General features: G+C 46.9%; 1 protein-coding gene across 1 annotated transcript in view; it reads left to right on the forward strand.

Annotated features, from left to right (window-relative positions):
* The window catches only part of LOC124554141 (5'-AMP-activated protein kinase subunit gamma-1), a 619663-nt gene that overhangs the window by 509980 nt on the left and 90706 nt on the right, over window positions 1–18977 (forward strand). Inside the window, exon 7 of the mRNA XM_047128206.1 lies at window positions 16718–16855. Within this exon, the coding sequence (XP_046984162.1) occupies window positions 16718–16855 (138 nt within the window). The remainder of the gene's footprint in view (window positions 1–16717; window positions 16856–18977) is intronic.

An 18977-nucleotide genomic window follows, 5' to 3' on the forward strand; every position in this document is an offset into this window, starting at 1 on the left:
TAGACGACACCCTTCCCATTCTACCAAATACAGAGCATTGCCTTCTTTCGAAAGCAATTTCATCTTACAGTGGATGTCGATGGTTTGCTTGGATTCGCCCATGATTTACCACCCTTAGGCTTCTGAAAATTCATAAATTTTTCATCGTCTGTCACTATCCGATGGAGAAACGACTTTCGTTTGTACCTGGCGGGCAGCATTTCACAAGTGGCCTTTAGATTTGCTACCTACCTTTCATTCAGCCCACTCGGAACCCATTTTCCCCATTTTCGGCAGCTTTCCCGTAGCTCGAAGAAACCATTCCGAGGTATTCACCGTCAGTCACATTCGGTGATGGTACTAACAAATCTCTCATCTATCATTCGGTGATGGTACTAACGAATCTCTCATCTATCCTATCTTCCTTTTATATTCTTCTTAAAAAGCAACAAAATTTTATTTATATTTCAACCTTAAATTATTGTTATTTTGAAAAGTACTATTCTTTGTAAATGTTGTAGATAAAACAAAAGCAAAGAAAACTGTAAAAGATGAAAAACGAAAATTTTAAGATGTACGACCTGTTTTAAACATCAGGTAACAGGTCTATAATTTGGCAATAAATAAGTAAATAAATAAATAGATTTCAACCGAAGAGAAACGGCTTTCTGCGTCACATTCAGTTGTTCCGCGAGTTCCTGTTGAGCTTGAGCGTCAGCTTCATCCAGTGAGGCCTGCAATTCGCTGTCTTCGAACTTTTTCGGTGGTTTCTCGGTGCTCGTCGTTTCTCACGTCAAAATCACCGCTTTTGAATTTTTTTACCCACTCCGAACACTGTGTTTTCCCAACAGCACGTTTGGCGGAAGCTTCGACAAGCTTTCGATGCGATTCTGCAGCAGTTTTCTTCAAATGATAACGGAAAACCGATGCTGTCCACTAATTGCAGTTCGTAGGCGCATAACTGGATATCTTTACGGGTTTGAAACGATGTATGTATCTTGGGTTACTGTGTGTTAGCATTCGGTTTCAGACTTCTACACCTGTTAGGGTGGATGAGAAAAAAAAAGTCCAATGTGGTTTTATGAAGTCCTTTGGGATGCGGAGCTTCTGTTAGGCCTTGTCTTGTGACGGAGAAGGAGACAATCGTTTGCATTTTCGTGCCAGCGAAAACAGTGAAGTCGTTTCTTCAATTTCCTGAGGGTAGCACAGTACACGGCAGAGTTGATGGTTGCCCCCTGACAGAGGACATCAGACACCGTCCAGAAGACAGTCGCCATGACCTTACCAGGTTAGCGTGCCGCTTTGAACTTTGTCTTCAGAGACGTGGTCGTGTGGCGTGGATTCCAGTTTTGTTTACAGGTTGTGACGATGTCGGATACGAGGCTGTCACCATCAACATCAACAACGCGCGAATACTTCCGCACCACCAGTGCTCGATCGCTCTTTATTGTTTTGTATTGGGGGGCTGGGAACCCAGTGACCACCCACCATTTGAGTACCCCAACTGGTGGACGAGTTTGTCAGCACTGCATCTACATCTACATGATTACTCTGCAATTCACATTTAAGTGCTTGGCAGAGGGTTCATCGAACCACAATCATACAATCTCTCTACCATTCCACTCCCGAACAGCGCGTGGGAAAAACGAACACCTAAACCTTTCTGTTCGAGCTCTGATTTCTCTTATTTTATTTTGATCATCATTCCTCAACAAAATATTTTCGCATTCGGAAGAGAAAGTTGGTGACTGAAATTTCGTAAATAGATCTCGCCGCGACGAAAAACGTCTTTGCTTTAATGACTTCCATCCCAACACGCGTATCATATCTGCCACACTCTCTCGCCTGTTACGTGATAATGCAAAACGAGCTGCCCTTTTTCGCACCCTTTCGATGTCCTCCGTCAATCCCACCCGGTAAGGATCCCACACCGCGCTGCAATATTCTAACAGAGGGCGAACGAGTGTAGTGTAAGCTGTCTCTTTAGTGGACTTGTTGCATCTTCCAAGTGTCCTGCCAATGAAACGCAACCTTTGGCTCGCCTTCCCCACAATATTATCTGTGTGGTCTTTCCAACTGAAGTTGTTCGTAATTTTAACACCCAGGTACTTAGTTGAATTGACACCCTCGAGAATTGTACTATTTATCGAGCAATCGAATTTCAACGGATTTCTTTTGAAACTCGTGTGGATCACCTCACACTTTTCGTTATTTAGCGCCGACTGCCACCTGCCACACCGTACAGCAATCTTTTCTAAATCGCTTTGCAACTGATGACCTTAGTAGACGGTAAAATTACAGCATCATCTGCAAACAACCTGAGAGAACTGCTCAGATTGTCACCCAGGTCATTTACATAGATCAGGAACAGCAGAGGTCCCAGGACGCTTCCCTGGGGAACACCTCATATCACTTCAGTTTTACTCGACGATTTGCCGTCTATTACTACGAACTGCGAACTTCCTGACAGGAAATCACGAATCCAGTCGCACAACTGAGACGATACCCCGTAGGCCCGCAGCTTGATTAGAAGTCGCTTGTGAGGATCGGTGTCAAAAGCTTTCCGGAAATCTAGAAATACGGACTCGACTTGAGATCCCCTGTCTGCAGAGACAGACGTCCAGTTGTGCAGCGGGGTTTTTGACTATTGGTCCGTCGATCAGCTCGAACGAGACTGTCCGCACGTTCCAACACTGCCGGCCGGCGGGCACAAGGGAGATGCGACAGCTTCGTGCCACCTGTTGCACTGACGACAGGGGCCTCGCCCAACGAATCGCCGAGCTTTTGTTCGGTGCCAGGTCTCCGTACACACTCTCTAAGCGCCTACGAATATCTGCGATGCTCCGGTTTTCCGCCAACAGAGACTCGATGACAGCTGTCTGCTTGGAACACACCTGCATTACAGACGCCATTTTGAAGGCTGCGTATAGTGCCTCTCTACCAATCGGAACTACTGCGGCTGGAGCGGGAATATTCTGGATGTCTGAAAGAAGACGCCACATACAATACGAGATTCCGCATTTCTTCAACCGAAATTGACGGAGAAAAAAAGATGTTGCATTTGTTACTGACCGCTCCTCATGTACAGGTTGGTCCATTGATCGTGACCGCGCCAAATATCTCACGAAATAAGCGTCAAACGAAAAAACTACAAAAATCTAAACTTGTCTAGCTTGAAAGGGGAAACAAGATGCCGCTATGGTTGGCCCGCTAGATGACGCTGCCATATGTCAAACGGATATCAACTGCGTTTTTTTAAAAATAGGAACCCCCATTTTTTATTACATATTCGGGTAGTACGTAAAGAAATATGAATGTTTTAGTTGATCCACTTTTTTCGCTTTGTGATAGATGGCGCTGTAATACAAACGTATAACTACGTGGTATCACGTAACATTCCGTCAGTGCGGACGGTATTTGCTTCGTGATGCATTACCCGTGTTAAAATGGACCGTTTACCAATTCCATAAAAGGTCGATATCGTGTTGATGTGTGGCTGTTGTGATCAAAATGCCCAGCGGGCGTGTGCTATGTATGCTGCTCGGTATCCTGGACGACATCATCCAAGTGTCCGGACCGTTCGCCGTATAGCTACGTTATGTAAGGAAACAGGAAGTGTTCAGCCACATGTGATGCGTCAACCACGACCTGCAACAAATGATGATGGCCAAGTTGGTGTTTTAGCTGCAGAACATCGACACACGATAAATCAGTCAAATCTAAAAGCAGTAAATTCAACTAAATACCTAGGAATTACAATTACGAATGACTTAAATGGGAACGATCGCGTTGGTAATTTTCTGCGCAAAGAAAACCAAAGATTGCGATTTATTGACGTGACACGTAGAAGATGCAACAGATGTATTAAAGAGACTGCCTACACTACGTTTGTCCGACCTCTTATATAATACTGCTGCGCGGTGTGTTATCCTTACCAGATAGGACTGACGGAGTACGCCGAAAAAGTTCAAAGAAGGGCAGCACTTTTCGTATTATCGCGAAATATGGGAGAGAGTGTCACAGAAATGATACAGGATTTGGGGTGGACATCATTAAAACAAAGGCGTTTTTTCGTTGCGACGGAATCTTATCACGAAATTCGAATCACCAATTTTCTCCTCCGAATGCGAAAATATTTTGTTCACACCGACCTACATAGGGAGAAACGACCAGCACCATAAAATAAGGGAAATCAGAGCTGGTTCGGAAAGACATAGGTGTTCGTCCTTTCCGCGCGCTGTACGAGATCGGAATAATAGAGAATTATTGTGCACGTTGTTGGCTGAATCCTCTGGCACTTGAATGTGTAGTAGATGTTGATGAATAAGTCTGTAGCTGGTAATCAAACGTGTTCCAAAAGTGCAGTCGGCGGCTGTCTCAGCAGACAGAGGAATGTCCCCCGTGCCGTCTGAGAGGTTAGTTTTTATTGCCACCTGCGTCATTGTCTCGTGTGCAACTTGGAAGTTGTCCCGAGACTTTCAGGGTGGAGGTGCTGGTGGGGTGGAGAGAGAGAGAGAGAGAGAAAGAGAGAGAGAGAGAGAGAGAGAGAGAGAGAGAGAGAGAGGGTGGGGGGGGGGACGGAACGGTCCAGATTGTAAGAGCCGACGCCATTGTTCTGACTGGTGGGGCGGTTGTGAAATTGCATTCCTCGGAATTAATCGCGTTGCGAAGACTCGTCTAAAATTAGGTGGCCAGCCTTTGTTCACACGCAGGTAATGGGCGGGATGGGACGCTGTGTGCTACACAGCTGGGGACGAAGAGCCATAGCGTGTTCAGAACAGAACACAACGGGGGCGACAACTGCACACCGTTGCCGGCGGAGTCCTTGTACTCTGGATCGAAAGAGGAGAGGAAGGTTGTTACCGATGGGCTAACTGCAGGAAATATGTAATAACATCCTCAGATATTGCCCCCCCCACCCCACCCCCCCCAAAAAAAAAAAAAAAAAAAAAAAAAAAAATTCGGTGTAACTTGATCATTACCTTCCGCATTTCGCTACGGTAGACAGATATGTTGCAAATATTCACTGTTAATGATACATTTGAAAAATAAAATGCGTCATGCGGCGCTCTGAAAGGGACTGGCTTTCTTCACTGGCCACTTCAGTTCGCGTGAGTGGGCTATAGTGTTGATAGCTGTTAAATGCTGCACATATCTACCAGGTGTAGAAGTATGAAACCGAAACATGGTTGCAATAGTTACACGTCTGTTGTTTCAAACTGATAAGCATTATTTTATTCACTGTAATCTCCAGTGGTATTTTTGCATTTCTACATCTATTTCCGTACTCCGCAAGCCACCTAGCGGTGTGTGGCGGAGGGTACTTTGAGTACCTCTATCGGTTCTCCCTTCTGTTCCAGTCTCGTATTGTTTGTGGAAAGAAAGATTGTCGGTATGCCTCTGTGTGGGCTCTAATCTCTCTGATTTTATCCTCACGGTCTCTTCGCGAGACATACGTAGGAGGGAGCAATATACTGCGTGACTCCTCGGTGAAGGTATGTTCTCGAAACTTCAACAAAACCCGTACCGAGCTACTGAGCGTCTCTGTTCCAGAGTCTTCCATTGGAGTTTATCATCTCCGTAACGCTTTCGCGATTACTAAATGATCCTGTAACGAAGCGCGCTGCTCTCCGTTGGATCTTCTCTATCTCTTCTATAAACCCTATCTGGTACGGATCCCACACTGCTGAGCAGTATTCGAGCAGTGGGCGAACAAGCGTACTGTAACCTACTCCCTTTGTTTTCGGGTTGCATTTCCTTAGGATTCTTCCAATGAATCTCAGTCTGGCATCTGCTTTACCGACGATCAACTTTATACGATTATTCCATTTTAAATCACTCCTAATGCGTACTCCCAGATAATTTATGGAATTAACTTCTTCCAGGTGCTGGCCTGCTGTATTGTAGCTAAATGATAAGGGAACTATCTTTCTGTGTATTAGCAGCACATTACACTTGTCTACATTGAGATTCAGTTGCCATTCCCTGCACCATGCGTCAATTCGCTGCAGATCCTCCCGCATTTCAGTACAATTTTCCATTGTTACAACCTCTCGATATACCTCAGCATCATCCGCAAAAAGCCTCAGTGAACTTCCGATGTCATCCACAAGGTCATTTATGTATGTTGTGAATAGCAACGGTCCTACGACACTCCCCTGAAATCGGTAGACCTCTCCATTGAGAATGACATGCTGCGTTCTGTTATCTAGGAACTCTTCAGTCCCATCATACAATTGGTCTGATAGTCCATATGCTCTTACTTTGTTCATTAAACGACTGTGGGGAACTGTATCGAACGCCTTGCGGAAGTCGAGAAACACGGCGTCTACTTGGGACCTCTCCGTAACGCTATGAATGCCAAACCAAAAAAAAAGTCCTTCTTTCGAGGCGAACCAATCATCGAGCCATTTTCGTACGTACTGAAGCTTCGTTCAGCGAGAGCGTGTCAGTGTGGCGAAAACAGATGATAATCGGACAGAGCCAAGTCCGGAGAATAAGCCGCATGCGCAACTGAACGCCTCGATCGTTTCCCTGAGTCGTTTTACTGTGTGTTAAGGTTCAAATGGCTCTGGGCACTATGGGACTCAACTGCTGTGGTCATCAGTCCCCTAGAACTTAGAACTAGTTAAACCTAACTAGCCTAAGGACATCGCACACATCCGTGCCCGAGGCAGGATTCGAACCTGCGACCGTAGCGGTCTCTCGGTTCCAGAGTGAACCGCCTAGAACCGCACGGCCACCGCGGCCGGCGTGTGTTAAGGGACGTTATCTTGTAGGAATACAAGGTTGTGTTGCCTTTCTCAATCTTCCTGTCGTTTTTCACGTAATGCCCGATTTAAATCGATCATTTGCTGTCGCTAGCGATCAGTGTTAACGACGTCAGCAGCTCATAGTAGATGTCGCCCTTCTGATCCTACCAAACACAGAGCATTGTCTTCTTTCCAAAGCGATTTGGTCTTGCAGTGGATGTCGAAGGTTTGCCTGGGTTCACCCATTATTTACAACGCTTACGATTCATTTTTGCCGGCCGGGGTGGCCGAGCGGTTCTAAACTCTTCAGTCCGGAACCGCGACGCTGCTACGGTCGCAGGTTCGAATCCTGCCACGGGCATGGGTGTGTGTGATGTCCTGAGGTTAGTTAGGTTTAAGTACTTGTAGTTCTGGGGGACTGATGACCTCAGAAGTTCAATCCCATAGTGCTCAGAGCCATTTGAACTATTTTTGAACCCAATTCTGTTCAATACCTCGTCATTAGTTATGTGATCTACCCATCTAATCTTCAGCATCCTTATTTAGCACGACATTTCAAAAGCTTCTATTGTCTTTTTGTGTAAACTATTTATGGTCCACGTTTCACTTCCATACATGGCTACACTCCATGCAAATACTTTCAGAAGGGATTTCTAACACTTAAATCTATACTGGATGTTAACAGATTTCTCTTCTTCAGAAACACTTTCCTTGCCATTGCCAGTCTACATTTTATATCCTGTCTACTTCGACCATCATCAGTTATTTTGTTCCCCAAATTGGTATTGGCTACTTTCATAAAAAAAAGTTAGAAAAGTGTGTCCCATTACAGTGTGGAGTAACATACCTGGCAGCCACACAATGTAGAGACTACCACGCCATTCCGTTGTGTTGCAGGGTTCAGTAATTGTCTGGGTGTGGCTGGTGGTGCACGAGGAAATGAGCTGTTGGTGTGATAATGGGCTGGCCCTCGGACAGTTCCTGTAGGAGTGACGTTGACTGTGTCCGTGGTGCTTCGATGCGCTACTGTTGGGTAACTGTTTAGGTGTGGCTCTGAATGGTGAACAAACGTAGCTGTTGATGCGACACTGGACGCCCTGCATTGGACCCTACTCCCCTGGAGGGAAGGTGTACGTAGCACCGTGTTACAGCTAGTGGAGATGTAACCGAGTTGACCCTGTGACGCCGTCTGTTGGACTATTGGACTGTCCCATCACCGCTTGACTATCTGGCTGTTCCTGGTGCCATCCAAACAGTGTGGGGCTAGTCCTCTGGCACCGTCTATTGGACTCGTGTCCCCTGGTATGATGTTTCGTGTGGGTGCGGTGCTGTCCAGCCCCAGCGTTCTGTCATTGTCTGTGTGTGGCTGGTGGTGCTGATCCAGGAGGAGCGCGCAGGTGGCGACGAGGTAACGGGACCGACCCAAGCGCCCACTCCGCCGGACCGTTCTCAGTCCCTCGGACCGTTCTCCGCCGGTACAGTGTCACGTGTGGTGGTCCCGTCGTGTGGATGAATGATACGGCTGCACTTCTACTCGAGCGCCGTCCGCCACCCTCGCCTGCAGTCCATCGAAGAGGAGGGCGAGGAGGAGGTCTACCGCCTGGACCAGATCCACGAGTTCGAGCAGGTCAACCCACTCTGGAGGGACGAGCTCACCCGCCTGCTGCTCGCAGGTACCGACGGCGGGCGCGCCGTAGAAACGGCACAGCTGTCTGATGCACTGCTGCACGCACTCAGGCTTGACTGACATGTCTGCCCCCATCCCGAACCCACCAGTTCTTCCGTGGACAGTGTCTTCAGTGACTGAGCTACTGACGTACTACTCCCAAAATCGCTGCCAATACTGCTCTCCTACTTTCCAAACTTCACACAAGCACTGCTGCATACTTGGAAGGAGAAATCCATCATCTGCAGTCTGGAGGCCCCTGGGACCGCAGTCTGGAGGCCCCTGGGACCGCAGCCTGGAGGCCCCTGGGACCGCGGTCTGGAGGCCCCTGGGACCGCGGTCTGGAGGTCCCTGGGACCGCAGTCTGGAGGCCCCTGGGACCGCAGTCTGGAGGCCCCTGGGACCGCAGCCTGGAGGCCCCTGGGACCGCAGCCTGGAGGCCCCTGGGACCGCGGCCTGGAGGCCCCTGGGACCGCAGCCTGGAGGCCCCTGGGACCGCAGCCTGGAGGCCCCTGGGACCGCAGTCTGGAGGCCCCTGGGACCGCAGCCTGGAGGCCCCTGGGACCGCAGCCTGGAGGCCCCTGGGACCGCAGCCTGGAGGCCCCTGGGACCGCAGCGTGGAGGCCCCTGGGACCGCAGCGTGGAGGCCCCTGGGACCGCAGTCTGGAGGCCCCTGGGACCGCAGTCTGGAGGCCCGTGGGACCGCAGTCTGGAGGCCCCTGGGACCGCAGTCTGGAGGCCCCTGGGACCGCAGTCTGGACATTCTTAGTCCGCCTGCTTAGCCGAGTGGCGCCGGCACAGTAGCTAAGCGTGTGCCCGTCAGAGGGTTAACTGCCGTCCGTAATAATAAAAAATAATCTGCGTCAGTGAACCAACGATAAACCTGAACAAGCATCCTAGGACGTGCGCCCGGCACAAATACGACGACCCATAACGAACACAATGAGATAAAAAAATGTAGTTACATGCTAACCTCCGATGCAGCGGGCCCGGGTTCGCTTCCCAGCCGGGTTGGAGATTTTCTGGATGTTGTGTTGTCCTCATCGCCATTTCATCCTCATCACCCAGCGCGAGTCGCCCAGTGTGGCGTCGACCGCAGTGGACTTGCACCTGGCGGCCAAACTTACCCAGATGGGGCCTCCCGGCTGGAAATGCCACACGCTCATTTCATTCTTCGCAGCTTCTTAGCCACCTCCAGTTTTCTTCATCAGTTAACCGGTGCGATTCGCACCAGCCTCTTCATCTCGGAGCAACACTTTTGCAACCGACGTCCTCAATTATTTGTCAGATATAGCCCACAGCTTGTGGTATAGGGATTAGTGGCAGTGGCGCTAGGTGCCGGGGTCGCGAGTTCGATTCGCGGCCGACTCGGAGAGTTTCTTCACTGAGGAACTGAGAGCGTTTCTGTAGTCTGATGACGAGATCGAAGAACGAAACACGAGTGGACAGGGAAGAGGTAGGGGTGCGGTGTTAGAATCGGAATTTCAAGATTTTAAACACGGCTGAAACAGTAACTGTCGAAAATCATCACGGTAAATGATAACAGCCAAGCAGTTGTAGGATAATGATTTATTGAAATCCTTGACCACGGTTTCGGTATACCTAAATATACCTTCATCAGAAGCAAAAATACACTAAAATCACATCGTGCAGTGGAGGTACATGAAACAATCGTGCCAAAGGCGTCGTCATTAATTAAAACGTCATCTCCATTTATGCAACATAATTATGAAGAGAAGGTCGATGCGAAAATGGCATAGCAACAGTACTTCGCCTGTGAACTGTGAATTCTACAAACAGAATCCCCTTCGCATCCCGGAACACTAATGCTGCGACCTTTCCCGCCGAAGGAGTTGTCTTTGCTTTCTGTGGTGGTGGAGAATCAGCATGTTTCCTCTGCTTTGACTGTTGTTTTGTCTCCGGGTGTACCAGTGCACCTTAGTTTCATCTGTGGTCACAGACCGGCGCAAAAAATGTTGTTAGTTTCTCCTAAAACGGGCCAAACATTGTTCCTGTATGTCCATATTCGCGCGTTTTTGATCCAGCCAGCGTCAAGAGTCGCGGCACCCACCTCGCAGACAATTCTTACATTTCTAATTCTTCAGTTAAAATCTGACGTACCCTTTCAGATGACATCTGGGAAGCGCGAGCAATTTCGCGCTCTTTCAATCGGCGGTCCTTCGTCACCATTTTCTGCACTTTTGCAGCGATTTCTGGGTTAGTGACTCATCTTGGCCGACCACTGCGCGGATCATGATCTCACTGCCCCTGTTGACTCTTCTGACCCTCGATATATCTGAAACGTGTCGATTTTTCCCTAGCAATTAGCTTGCGCCTGACAAGGGGAAAGAGACGAAAAAAGAAAACACTGTCTCACATTCAGAGGCTAGGTAGGCTGCAGTTAAACGATCGTCGCATAATCATCTAAATTCTCCCGACCAAATTTAAATTCATTTGTCCACTTGGCAACAGTTTAATATGAAGGAGCAGAGTCCCCCAGTGTATTCTGGAAATGGGCACGAATGCCCTTTGCTCTCATACCTTTCTTTACGAAGTACTTAATCACTGCTCGAATCTCGATTTTTTTTTTTTTTTTTTTTTTCCATCTTCGCAAATCAGTACGCGGGAACAACAGAGCCACGTCACCGCCATAGCTCTATTGCAAAGAGCACTTTTAATATTTTTTGTGGGATCTGAAATTTAAAAACCTCTCTCACACCGGCCTGATTTAGCTTCACTGATCAGGATAGTAAAAAACACGCGTATATCAAGGGAATTTTCATTCACAAAGCAGGCTCCTCACATTGACACAGTTCAATACTGTTTTATCGTGGTTAAATTGAGCTTAACTGAAATTCCAAAGGCAGTGAAGCAATTTCGAAGTCTCGGTGCGACGAAAATTGTCAGTCGATCTCCTGCAAACATTTATAATAATTATTAACTTTCGGTGATCACATGGGGAAGACCGGAGATCTGCTGGTAAGACCGTGTTAGCCCATTTCTTGAAAGTAATAAACTGGATACCTTGAGCGTACAAAACGGCAGGTTCGTCCAGTGTAAATCAGGCGTTCTCCACTGATCCCGTGCAACACAGCGTAGTAAGCAGACACTGTCAATAATAATCAGTTAAACAATACGCGAACACACTTACTTTAGTTTAGTTCATGTATTAAATTCCTTCTCATACAGAATCTCATACCGAGCGAGGTGGCGCAGTGGCTAGCACACTGGACTCGCATTCGGGAGGACGACGGTTCAATCCCGTCTCCAGCCATCCTGATTTAGGTTTTCCGTGATTTCCCTAAATCGTTTCAGGCAAATGCCGGGATGGTTCCTTTGAAAGGGCACGGCCGATTTCCTTCCCCATCCTTCCCTAACCCGAGCTTGCGCTCCGTCTCTAATGACCTCGTTGTCGATGGGACGTTAAACACTAACCACTACCACCGCCAGAATCTCATCAAGATGGCGACTGGCTCAACAATACATACGTATACATCTTCGTTCTTTCACGGCTAATCCGCAAGATCTGAATCATTCTTTTCATAAGAGAAAACATAGATAGCAGAGGAGCTATTCCATGGAGTAAATGCACGCTCCAAGGAATAATAGGGCTTGAAACTACTTCGCATTGATAATAATCGTATATTAAAGTTTAGGAATCGGTAAGATAAGAAGAGATATTTCGAGATATGTACTGAGTTATACAGGGTGATTCAAAAAGAATACCACAACTTTAGGAATTTAAAACTCTGCAACGACAAAAGGCAGAGCTAAGCACTATCTGTCGGCGAATTAAGGGAGCTATAAAGTTTCATTTAGTTGTACATTTGTTCGCTTGAGGCGCTGTTGACTAGGCGTCAGCGTCAGTTGATGCTAAGATGGCGACCGCTCAACAGAAAGCTTTTTGTGTTATTGAGTACGGCAGAAGTGAATCGACGACAGTCGTTCAGCGTGCATTTCGAACGAAGTATGGTGTTAAACCTCCTGATGGGTGGTGTATTAAACGTTGGTATAAACAGTTTACAGAGAATGGGTGTTTGTGCAAAGGGAAAAGTTCTGGACGGCCGAGAACGAGTGATGAAAATGTAGCACGCATCCAGCAAGCATTTGTTCGCAGCCCAGGAAAATCGACTCGCAGAGCTAGCAGAGAGCTGCAAATTCCACAATCAACTGTATGGAGAGTCCTACGAAAAAGGTTAGTTATGAAACCTGAACGTCAACTACCTGAGGCGATGGATCGGCCGCCAGGCAGCCCGTGACAGAGCACTTCATCACTGGCCTCCAAGAAGCCCTGATCTTACCCCCTGCGATTTTTTCTTATGGGGGTATGTTAAGGATATGGTGTTTCGGCCACCTCTCCCAGCCACCATTGATGATTTGAAACGAGAAATAACAGCAGCTATCCAAACTGTTACGCCTGATATGCTACAGAGAGTGTGGAACGAGTTGGAGTATCGGGTTGATATTGCTCGTGTGTCGGGAGGGGGCCATATTGAACATCTCTGAACTTGTTTTTTAAGTGAAAAAAAACCTTTTTAAATACTCTTTGTAATGATGTGTAACAGAAGGTTATATTATGTTTCTTTCATTAAATACACATTTTTTAAGTTGTGGTATTCTTTTTGAATCACCCTGTATAATTTATAAAATAAATTCTGAAAATACCGCGGAGAGACCGCTGCAATAGACATTACACAGTGACGTGGCACGTGTTTACAGGCAACGGTCCAGTGAATATCACGTGAACAACTCGTTGCGCTAGCGCTGACGCTCGTGGTGATTCCGAGAACTTCTCAAACCACCCTCGCATTTACCCTACGTCGTCCAGGTTGTAATGCCAACTTACGGCACACTCAAGGTTGGTACAAAGAAGTGATTGTGTATTGGACTGCACTGCAGTGTACGGTCCAGAGGCTTCGGTGGTTACGGTCGGCACCTGTGTAAGCAGCGGCGGCGGCTGCCCTGGAGGCCAGGCCTGGAAGACAAAGCGGCGCTGGAGAGGGCTGGAGTCTGTTTGCTGTGCGCCCTTCAGCCGTCGCTGCGCCGGTCCCTTTGTTCGGACTCTCCAGTCTAGCACGCCTCGGGAACCCGATATTGCTCTGTACGCAGCTGTGTTGGAAAGTCGCAGCGGACGCTGAAACAGTGCCTGGCGAAGGGTACTTGCCACTCCTCACCATATTCGATTTGCGTTCGGAGTTACTTGGGTCCACACTGCACGTGGTGTTACCAAACTTACGGGCGGGACAGTTAAACATACACAAGAAGTTAGTTGAAGATTCTCCACTGACAGGCTTAACTGCTGAGCGGTCCGGATTCATGAATGCCAGTGAAAAGGCGGCGGAATAGAGCAGCAGTGTGGCCGTTCGGTTGTGGTTGTGTTTCCGTGTACAACGCTGATTTGATAAGCCCGGTAAAACAAAAAAAAAAGTTCTGTGAACAACTCACCTTACTTCTCAGAAGGATAAACACGTGGTCCAGCGATCTACCAGCTTTTTCATCTCATCGAAAAAACAGGTTCTCTCAAACTCTGCAAAATACTTCTTCACTGAAACTATTACTTTCTCACTCGATCGAAAAATTTCTTCCCAGCAAGCAGAGGTTTAAGTTGGGGAACAGGAAGAAGTCACTCGTGAATAGGGTTGATGAGGAAGCAGTTCGAAGACAAATTCGTGCACTTTGGCCATTGTTATCGCTGATTTGTGGGGTGGTACATTATCCTGTGGAAAGAGCACTATTTTGCGTGCCAACCCTTTCAGCGAACCCATGTCTGAAAAGATTCAGCGATGAAGTATAATAGAGTCCAGTTGCGGTTTTGCCTTTTTCCAAGTAGTCTATGAGGATAGTTCTTTGGGAATTCCCCCCCCCCCCCCAAAAAGAAAATGGACGCCGTCACCTTACCAGTTGACAAAGTGATCTCTGCCTTCTTCGGTTCACTTTCACCAGAGTTTGTTCATGGTGTCGGCTGCTGTTTTGACTCTGGTGTTTAATAATGGATCCAGGTTTTTTCAGTAGTCACAAATCGGCGTAAAAAGTCTTGCGGACTGCAGTTAAGCATCGCCAGACTTCGCATTGAAACAGGATGTCAAATTTAAACACCTTTCAGCCGTCGAGTTTCCAAATTTATGTTATTTGGCTACCAGTTTCGGCGATTTATTACGCCATCTTCAGGCACCCGCCGACGTGTAGGAAGTTTCCAATTCGGTTCTGGTCAAAAGAGGGGCCAGCAGTTCTAAGTTCTAGGGGACTCACGACGTCAGCAGTTAAGTCCCATAGTGCTCACAACCATTTGAACCATTTTTTCGAACCTGCCATCGTAGCAGTCGCGCGGTTCCAGACTGAAGCGCCTAGAACCTCTCGGTCACCGCGGCCGACTTAGTAGTAATTTCTCCTTGCTTCAGCGAATACTTCAACCACCATCTGATGGGCAGATGATGGTTGAAGTGATCGCTGAAGCAAGGAGAAATCTACTAATACAGCACCAGTATTGAATGAGATTTTCATTCTGCAGCGGAGTGTGCGCTGATATGAAATTTTCCTGACAGATTAAAACTGTGTGCCGGACGGAGACCCGAACTCGGGACCTTTGCCTTTCGCCGGCAAGTGCTCTACCAACTGAGCTACCGAAGCACGACTCACGCCCCGTCCTCACAGCTTTACTTCCGCCAGTACCTCGTCTCCTACCTTCCAAACTTTACAGAAGCTCTCCTTTCTTTCAGGAGTGCTAGTTCTGCAAGTTTCGCAGACGAGCTCCTGTAAAGTTTGGAAGGTAGGAGACGAGGTACTGGCGGAAGTAAAGCTGTGAGGACGGGGCGGTAGCTCAGATGGTAGAGCACTTGCCCGCGAAAGGCAAAGGTCCCGAGTTCGAGTCTTGGTCCGGCACAGAGTTTTAATCTGCCAGGAAGTTTCAACACCAGTATTCCTGGCCCCTCTTCTGGTCAGAACCGAGTTGGAATATTCCTACACGACGGTCAGGGGCGTGAAGACAGCCTAGTAAATCGCCGAAACTGGAAGCCAGATAAAGTAAGTTTGGAAACTAGACGGCTGGGAGGTGTTCGATTTGACATGCTGTATCGAACAGCCAAGTTCCGCAACTATCTTTGAAAAAGATGGACATGCAGAGATTGCGTTGAAATCTTGTGCCGGATGCGGTTTCGGTAGACTCTGAGCAATCGCGGCACCCATATAGCGCCCATCTTCTTCGTAGCCAACTCTCCGAGCGCGATATTGTCCACTTGCTCAGTTGGGATGTCTACAGTCTCAGCAATCTCAAGTGTTTTTTATTTCGTCGATGCTTTCCTCTATAGCGACCTCAACTGGATGGCCGGAACGGTCTTCGGTAGTTGGTCGACCACGTTTTAATTCTTTAATCCAAAAAATAAATGATCTTCAATGACGGTGCAGAGTCCGCGTGAACTTCAGGCAGTTCTGTTTTGATTTGTGCGGCACTCAAATACTGCAAATGGAAATGTTTATTAACAGCACGAAACTCTGTTTTCTCCTTTGTCAGTCGCAGTCGGTGGACTGATCAATTCAGGCGGCTGTCAACAGTCAACTGTACGCTATTGAAACTTTTTATACAAACTCCGGCACACTCAAGCTTACCAACAATGAAGGCGCAAAAAAGAATGTTTCATTCCCTCGTGGAAATTCACCAGACTTGTCAAACCTCCTCGTACTTTGTGGTCCTATATATTTTGTGTCTTTATTTGTATCGATTCTTTCTTTTTCTTTTATATGAGCTGTAGGTTTTGCATGCATACTTAATGTTTGTATTGTATATTGTTTATATTTGATTCATGTGATCTACTACGCCAAACGCTAAGAAATGAATTGTTAAAAAAATTTAACGCCTGTTTGTGGAAGGAGGCGTGGAGATGCACGAGTCAGAAAACTGAATGCCGGAGGTGTTTTCCAATAAAGCGATGCGCATATAGTCCAGGTAAGACTGTATACACAGTCGCAAACTATGTCCTAACTCCCATATTGGAACTTCCAGGTGGATTTAAAATGTGTAACTGGGACTCGAAGCAGGTACCTTCGCCTTTACCGACTGAGCAACGCGAGCTGTCAGATCTTTACTTCCGCCAGTACCCCGCCTGAGGGACTTGCCCGCCAGTGGTGAAGGTCCCGGCTTCGAGTCCGAGTCAGATACACACACTTGTAATCTGCCAGAACACTTCAAATCCGCAGCAGAGTGAAAATTCGTTCTGGAAACTGCCATATTACTCGGAATAACTCCCACACGAGGTTTTCTTTTTACACAGTTGTGTGGTGACTGTACGTGTAAGTTGTCTGACGCCGCCGCCCGCTGTTGTTTCAGAGGAGGACGAGGCGCAGATCTTCGTCAAGTTCTTCCGCTTCCACAAGTGCTACGACCTGATCCCCACCAGCGCCAAGCTGGTCGTCTTTGACACGCAGCTGCTCGTCAAGAAGGCCTTCTTCGCGCTCGTCTACAACGGTGAGTCCACAAGACATACTTGTACCTGTACCTGTACTACAGGCCGGCCGACGGAATACCTACTGCGCACGCCTAAGGTAGGCAACCCGAGTCACATCGGCTCTCCCTGACGCGCGAGATGTAAGTTGGGTTGCCTATCTTAGGCGTGGGCAGTCATATATACCAGGGCCAGTATTACGTATTTTGCCCACTCCGTTTAAGGGGACATTGTACGTAAAATTCGTTGAAATTTTACTTGTTTTCTTCTCCGTAATGTACTTTGGACTTTGCTGAACATTTTCGTATGTAATACATTATGTATGTTGTTGTGGTCTTCAGTCCAGAGACTGGTTTGACGCAGCTCTCCATGCTACTCTATCCTGTGCAAGCTTCTTTATCTCCCAGTACCTACTGCAACCTACATCCTTCTGAATCTGTTTAGTGTATTCATCCCCTGGTCTCCCTCTACCATTTTTACCATCCGTCCTGACCTCCAATACTAAATTGGTGATCCCTTGATGCCTCAGAATGTGTCCTACCAACCGATTCCTTCTTCTAGTCAAGTTGTGCCACAAACTCCTCTTCTCCCCAATTCTATTCAATACCTCCTCATTAGTTATGTGATTTACCCATCTAATCTTCACCATTCTTCTGTAGCACCACATTACGAAAGCTTCTATTCTCTTCTTGTCCAATCTATCTATCGTCCACGTATCACTTCCATACATGGCTACACTCCATACAGATACTTTCAGAAAAGACTTTCTCACACTTAAACCTATACTCGATGTTAACAAATTTCTCTTCTTCAGGAACGCTTTCCTTGCCATTGCCAGTCCACATTTTATATCCTATCTACTTCGACCATCATCAGTTATTTTGCTCCTCAAATAGCAAAACCCATTTATTGCTTTAAGCCTCTCATTTCCTAATCTAATTCCCACAGCATCACCCGATTTAATTCAACTACATTCCATTATCCTCATTTTGCTTTCGTTGATGTTCATCTTATATCCTCCTTTCAAGACGCTGTCCATTCCATTCAACTGCTCTCCCAAGTCCTTTGCTGTCTCTGACAGAATTACAATGTCATCGACGAACCTCAAAGTTTTTGTTTCTTTTCCACAGATTTTCATACCTACTCCGAACTTTTCTTTTGTTTCCTTTACTGCTTGCTCAATATACAGATTGAATTAGATCTGGGATAAGCTCCAACCCTGTCTCACTCCCTTCCCAACCGCTACTTCCCTTTCATGCCCCTCAACTCTTATAACTGCCATCTGGTTTCTGTACAAATTGTAAATAGCCTTTCGCTCCATGTATTTTATCCCTGCCACCTTCAGAATTTAAAAGAGAGTATTCCAGTTGACATTGTCAAAAGCTTTCTCTAAGTCTACAAATGCTAGAAACGTAGGTTTGCCTTTCTTTAATCTTTCTTCTAAGATAAGTCGTAAGGTCAGTATTGCCTCAAGTGCTCCGATATTTCTACGGAATCCAAACTGATCTTCCCCGAGGTCGGCTTCTACCAGTTTTTCCATTCGTCTGTAAAGAATTCGTGGTAGTAATTTGCAGCTGTGACTTATTAAACCAATAGTTCCGTAATTTTCACATCTGTCAACACCTGCTTTCTTTGGGATTAGAATTATTACATTCTTCTTGAAGTCTGCTGGTATTTCGCCTGTCTCATATATCTTGCTCACCAGATGGTAGAGTTTTGTCAGGACTGGCTCTCTTAAGGCCATCAGTAGTTCTAATGGAATGTTGTCTACTCCCGGGGCCTTGTTTCGACTCAGATCTTTCAGTGCTCTGTCAAACTCTTCACGCAGTATCATATCTCCCATTTCATCTTAATCTATATCCTCTTCCATTTCCATAATATTGTCCTCAAGAACGTCACCCTAATATGTAATACATTAAAATCGGACAATTGTGAGACGTTCAAATAATATTTTGAATGTTGAGGTGTGACTGTCAAATTTCGCGTCTACCCATACACTGCCACGGTTGAGCAGTCAAGTCTTGGGACGTACACAGTCTACAAGGCTGCGATTTGCTTTGTTTCGTGCCTACTGCTACGTCTCAGAAGTTGGCATTACGATAAAACAATTCAGTCATTTGTTTCTAATACTAGTTTTCGTTGAAA

This window comes from Schistocerca americana, chromosome 11, assembly GCF_021461395.2.
Source record: "Schistocerca americana isolate TAMUIC-IGC-003095 chromosome 11, iqSchAmer2.1, whole genome shotgun sequence".
Classification (NCBI taxonomy): Eukaryota; Metazoa; Arthropoda; class Insecta; order Orthoptera; family Acrididae; genus Schistocerca; species Schistocerca americana.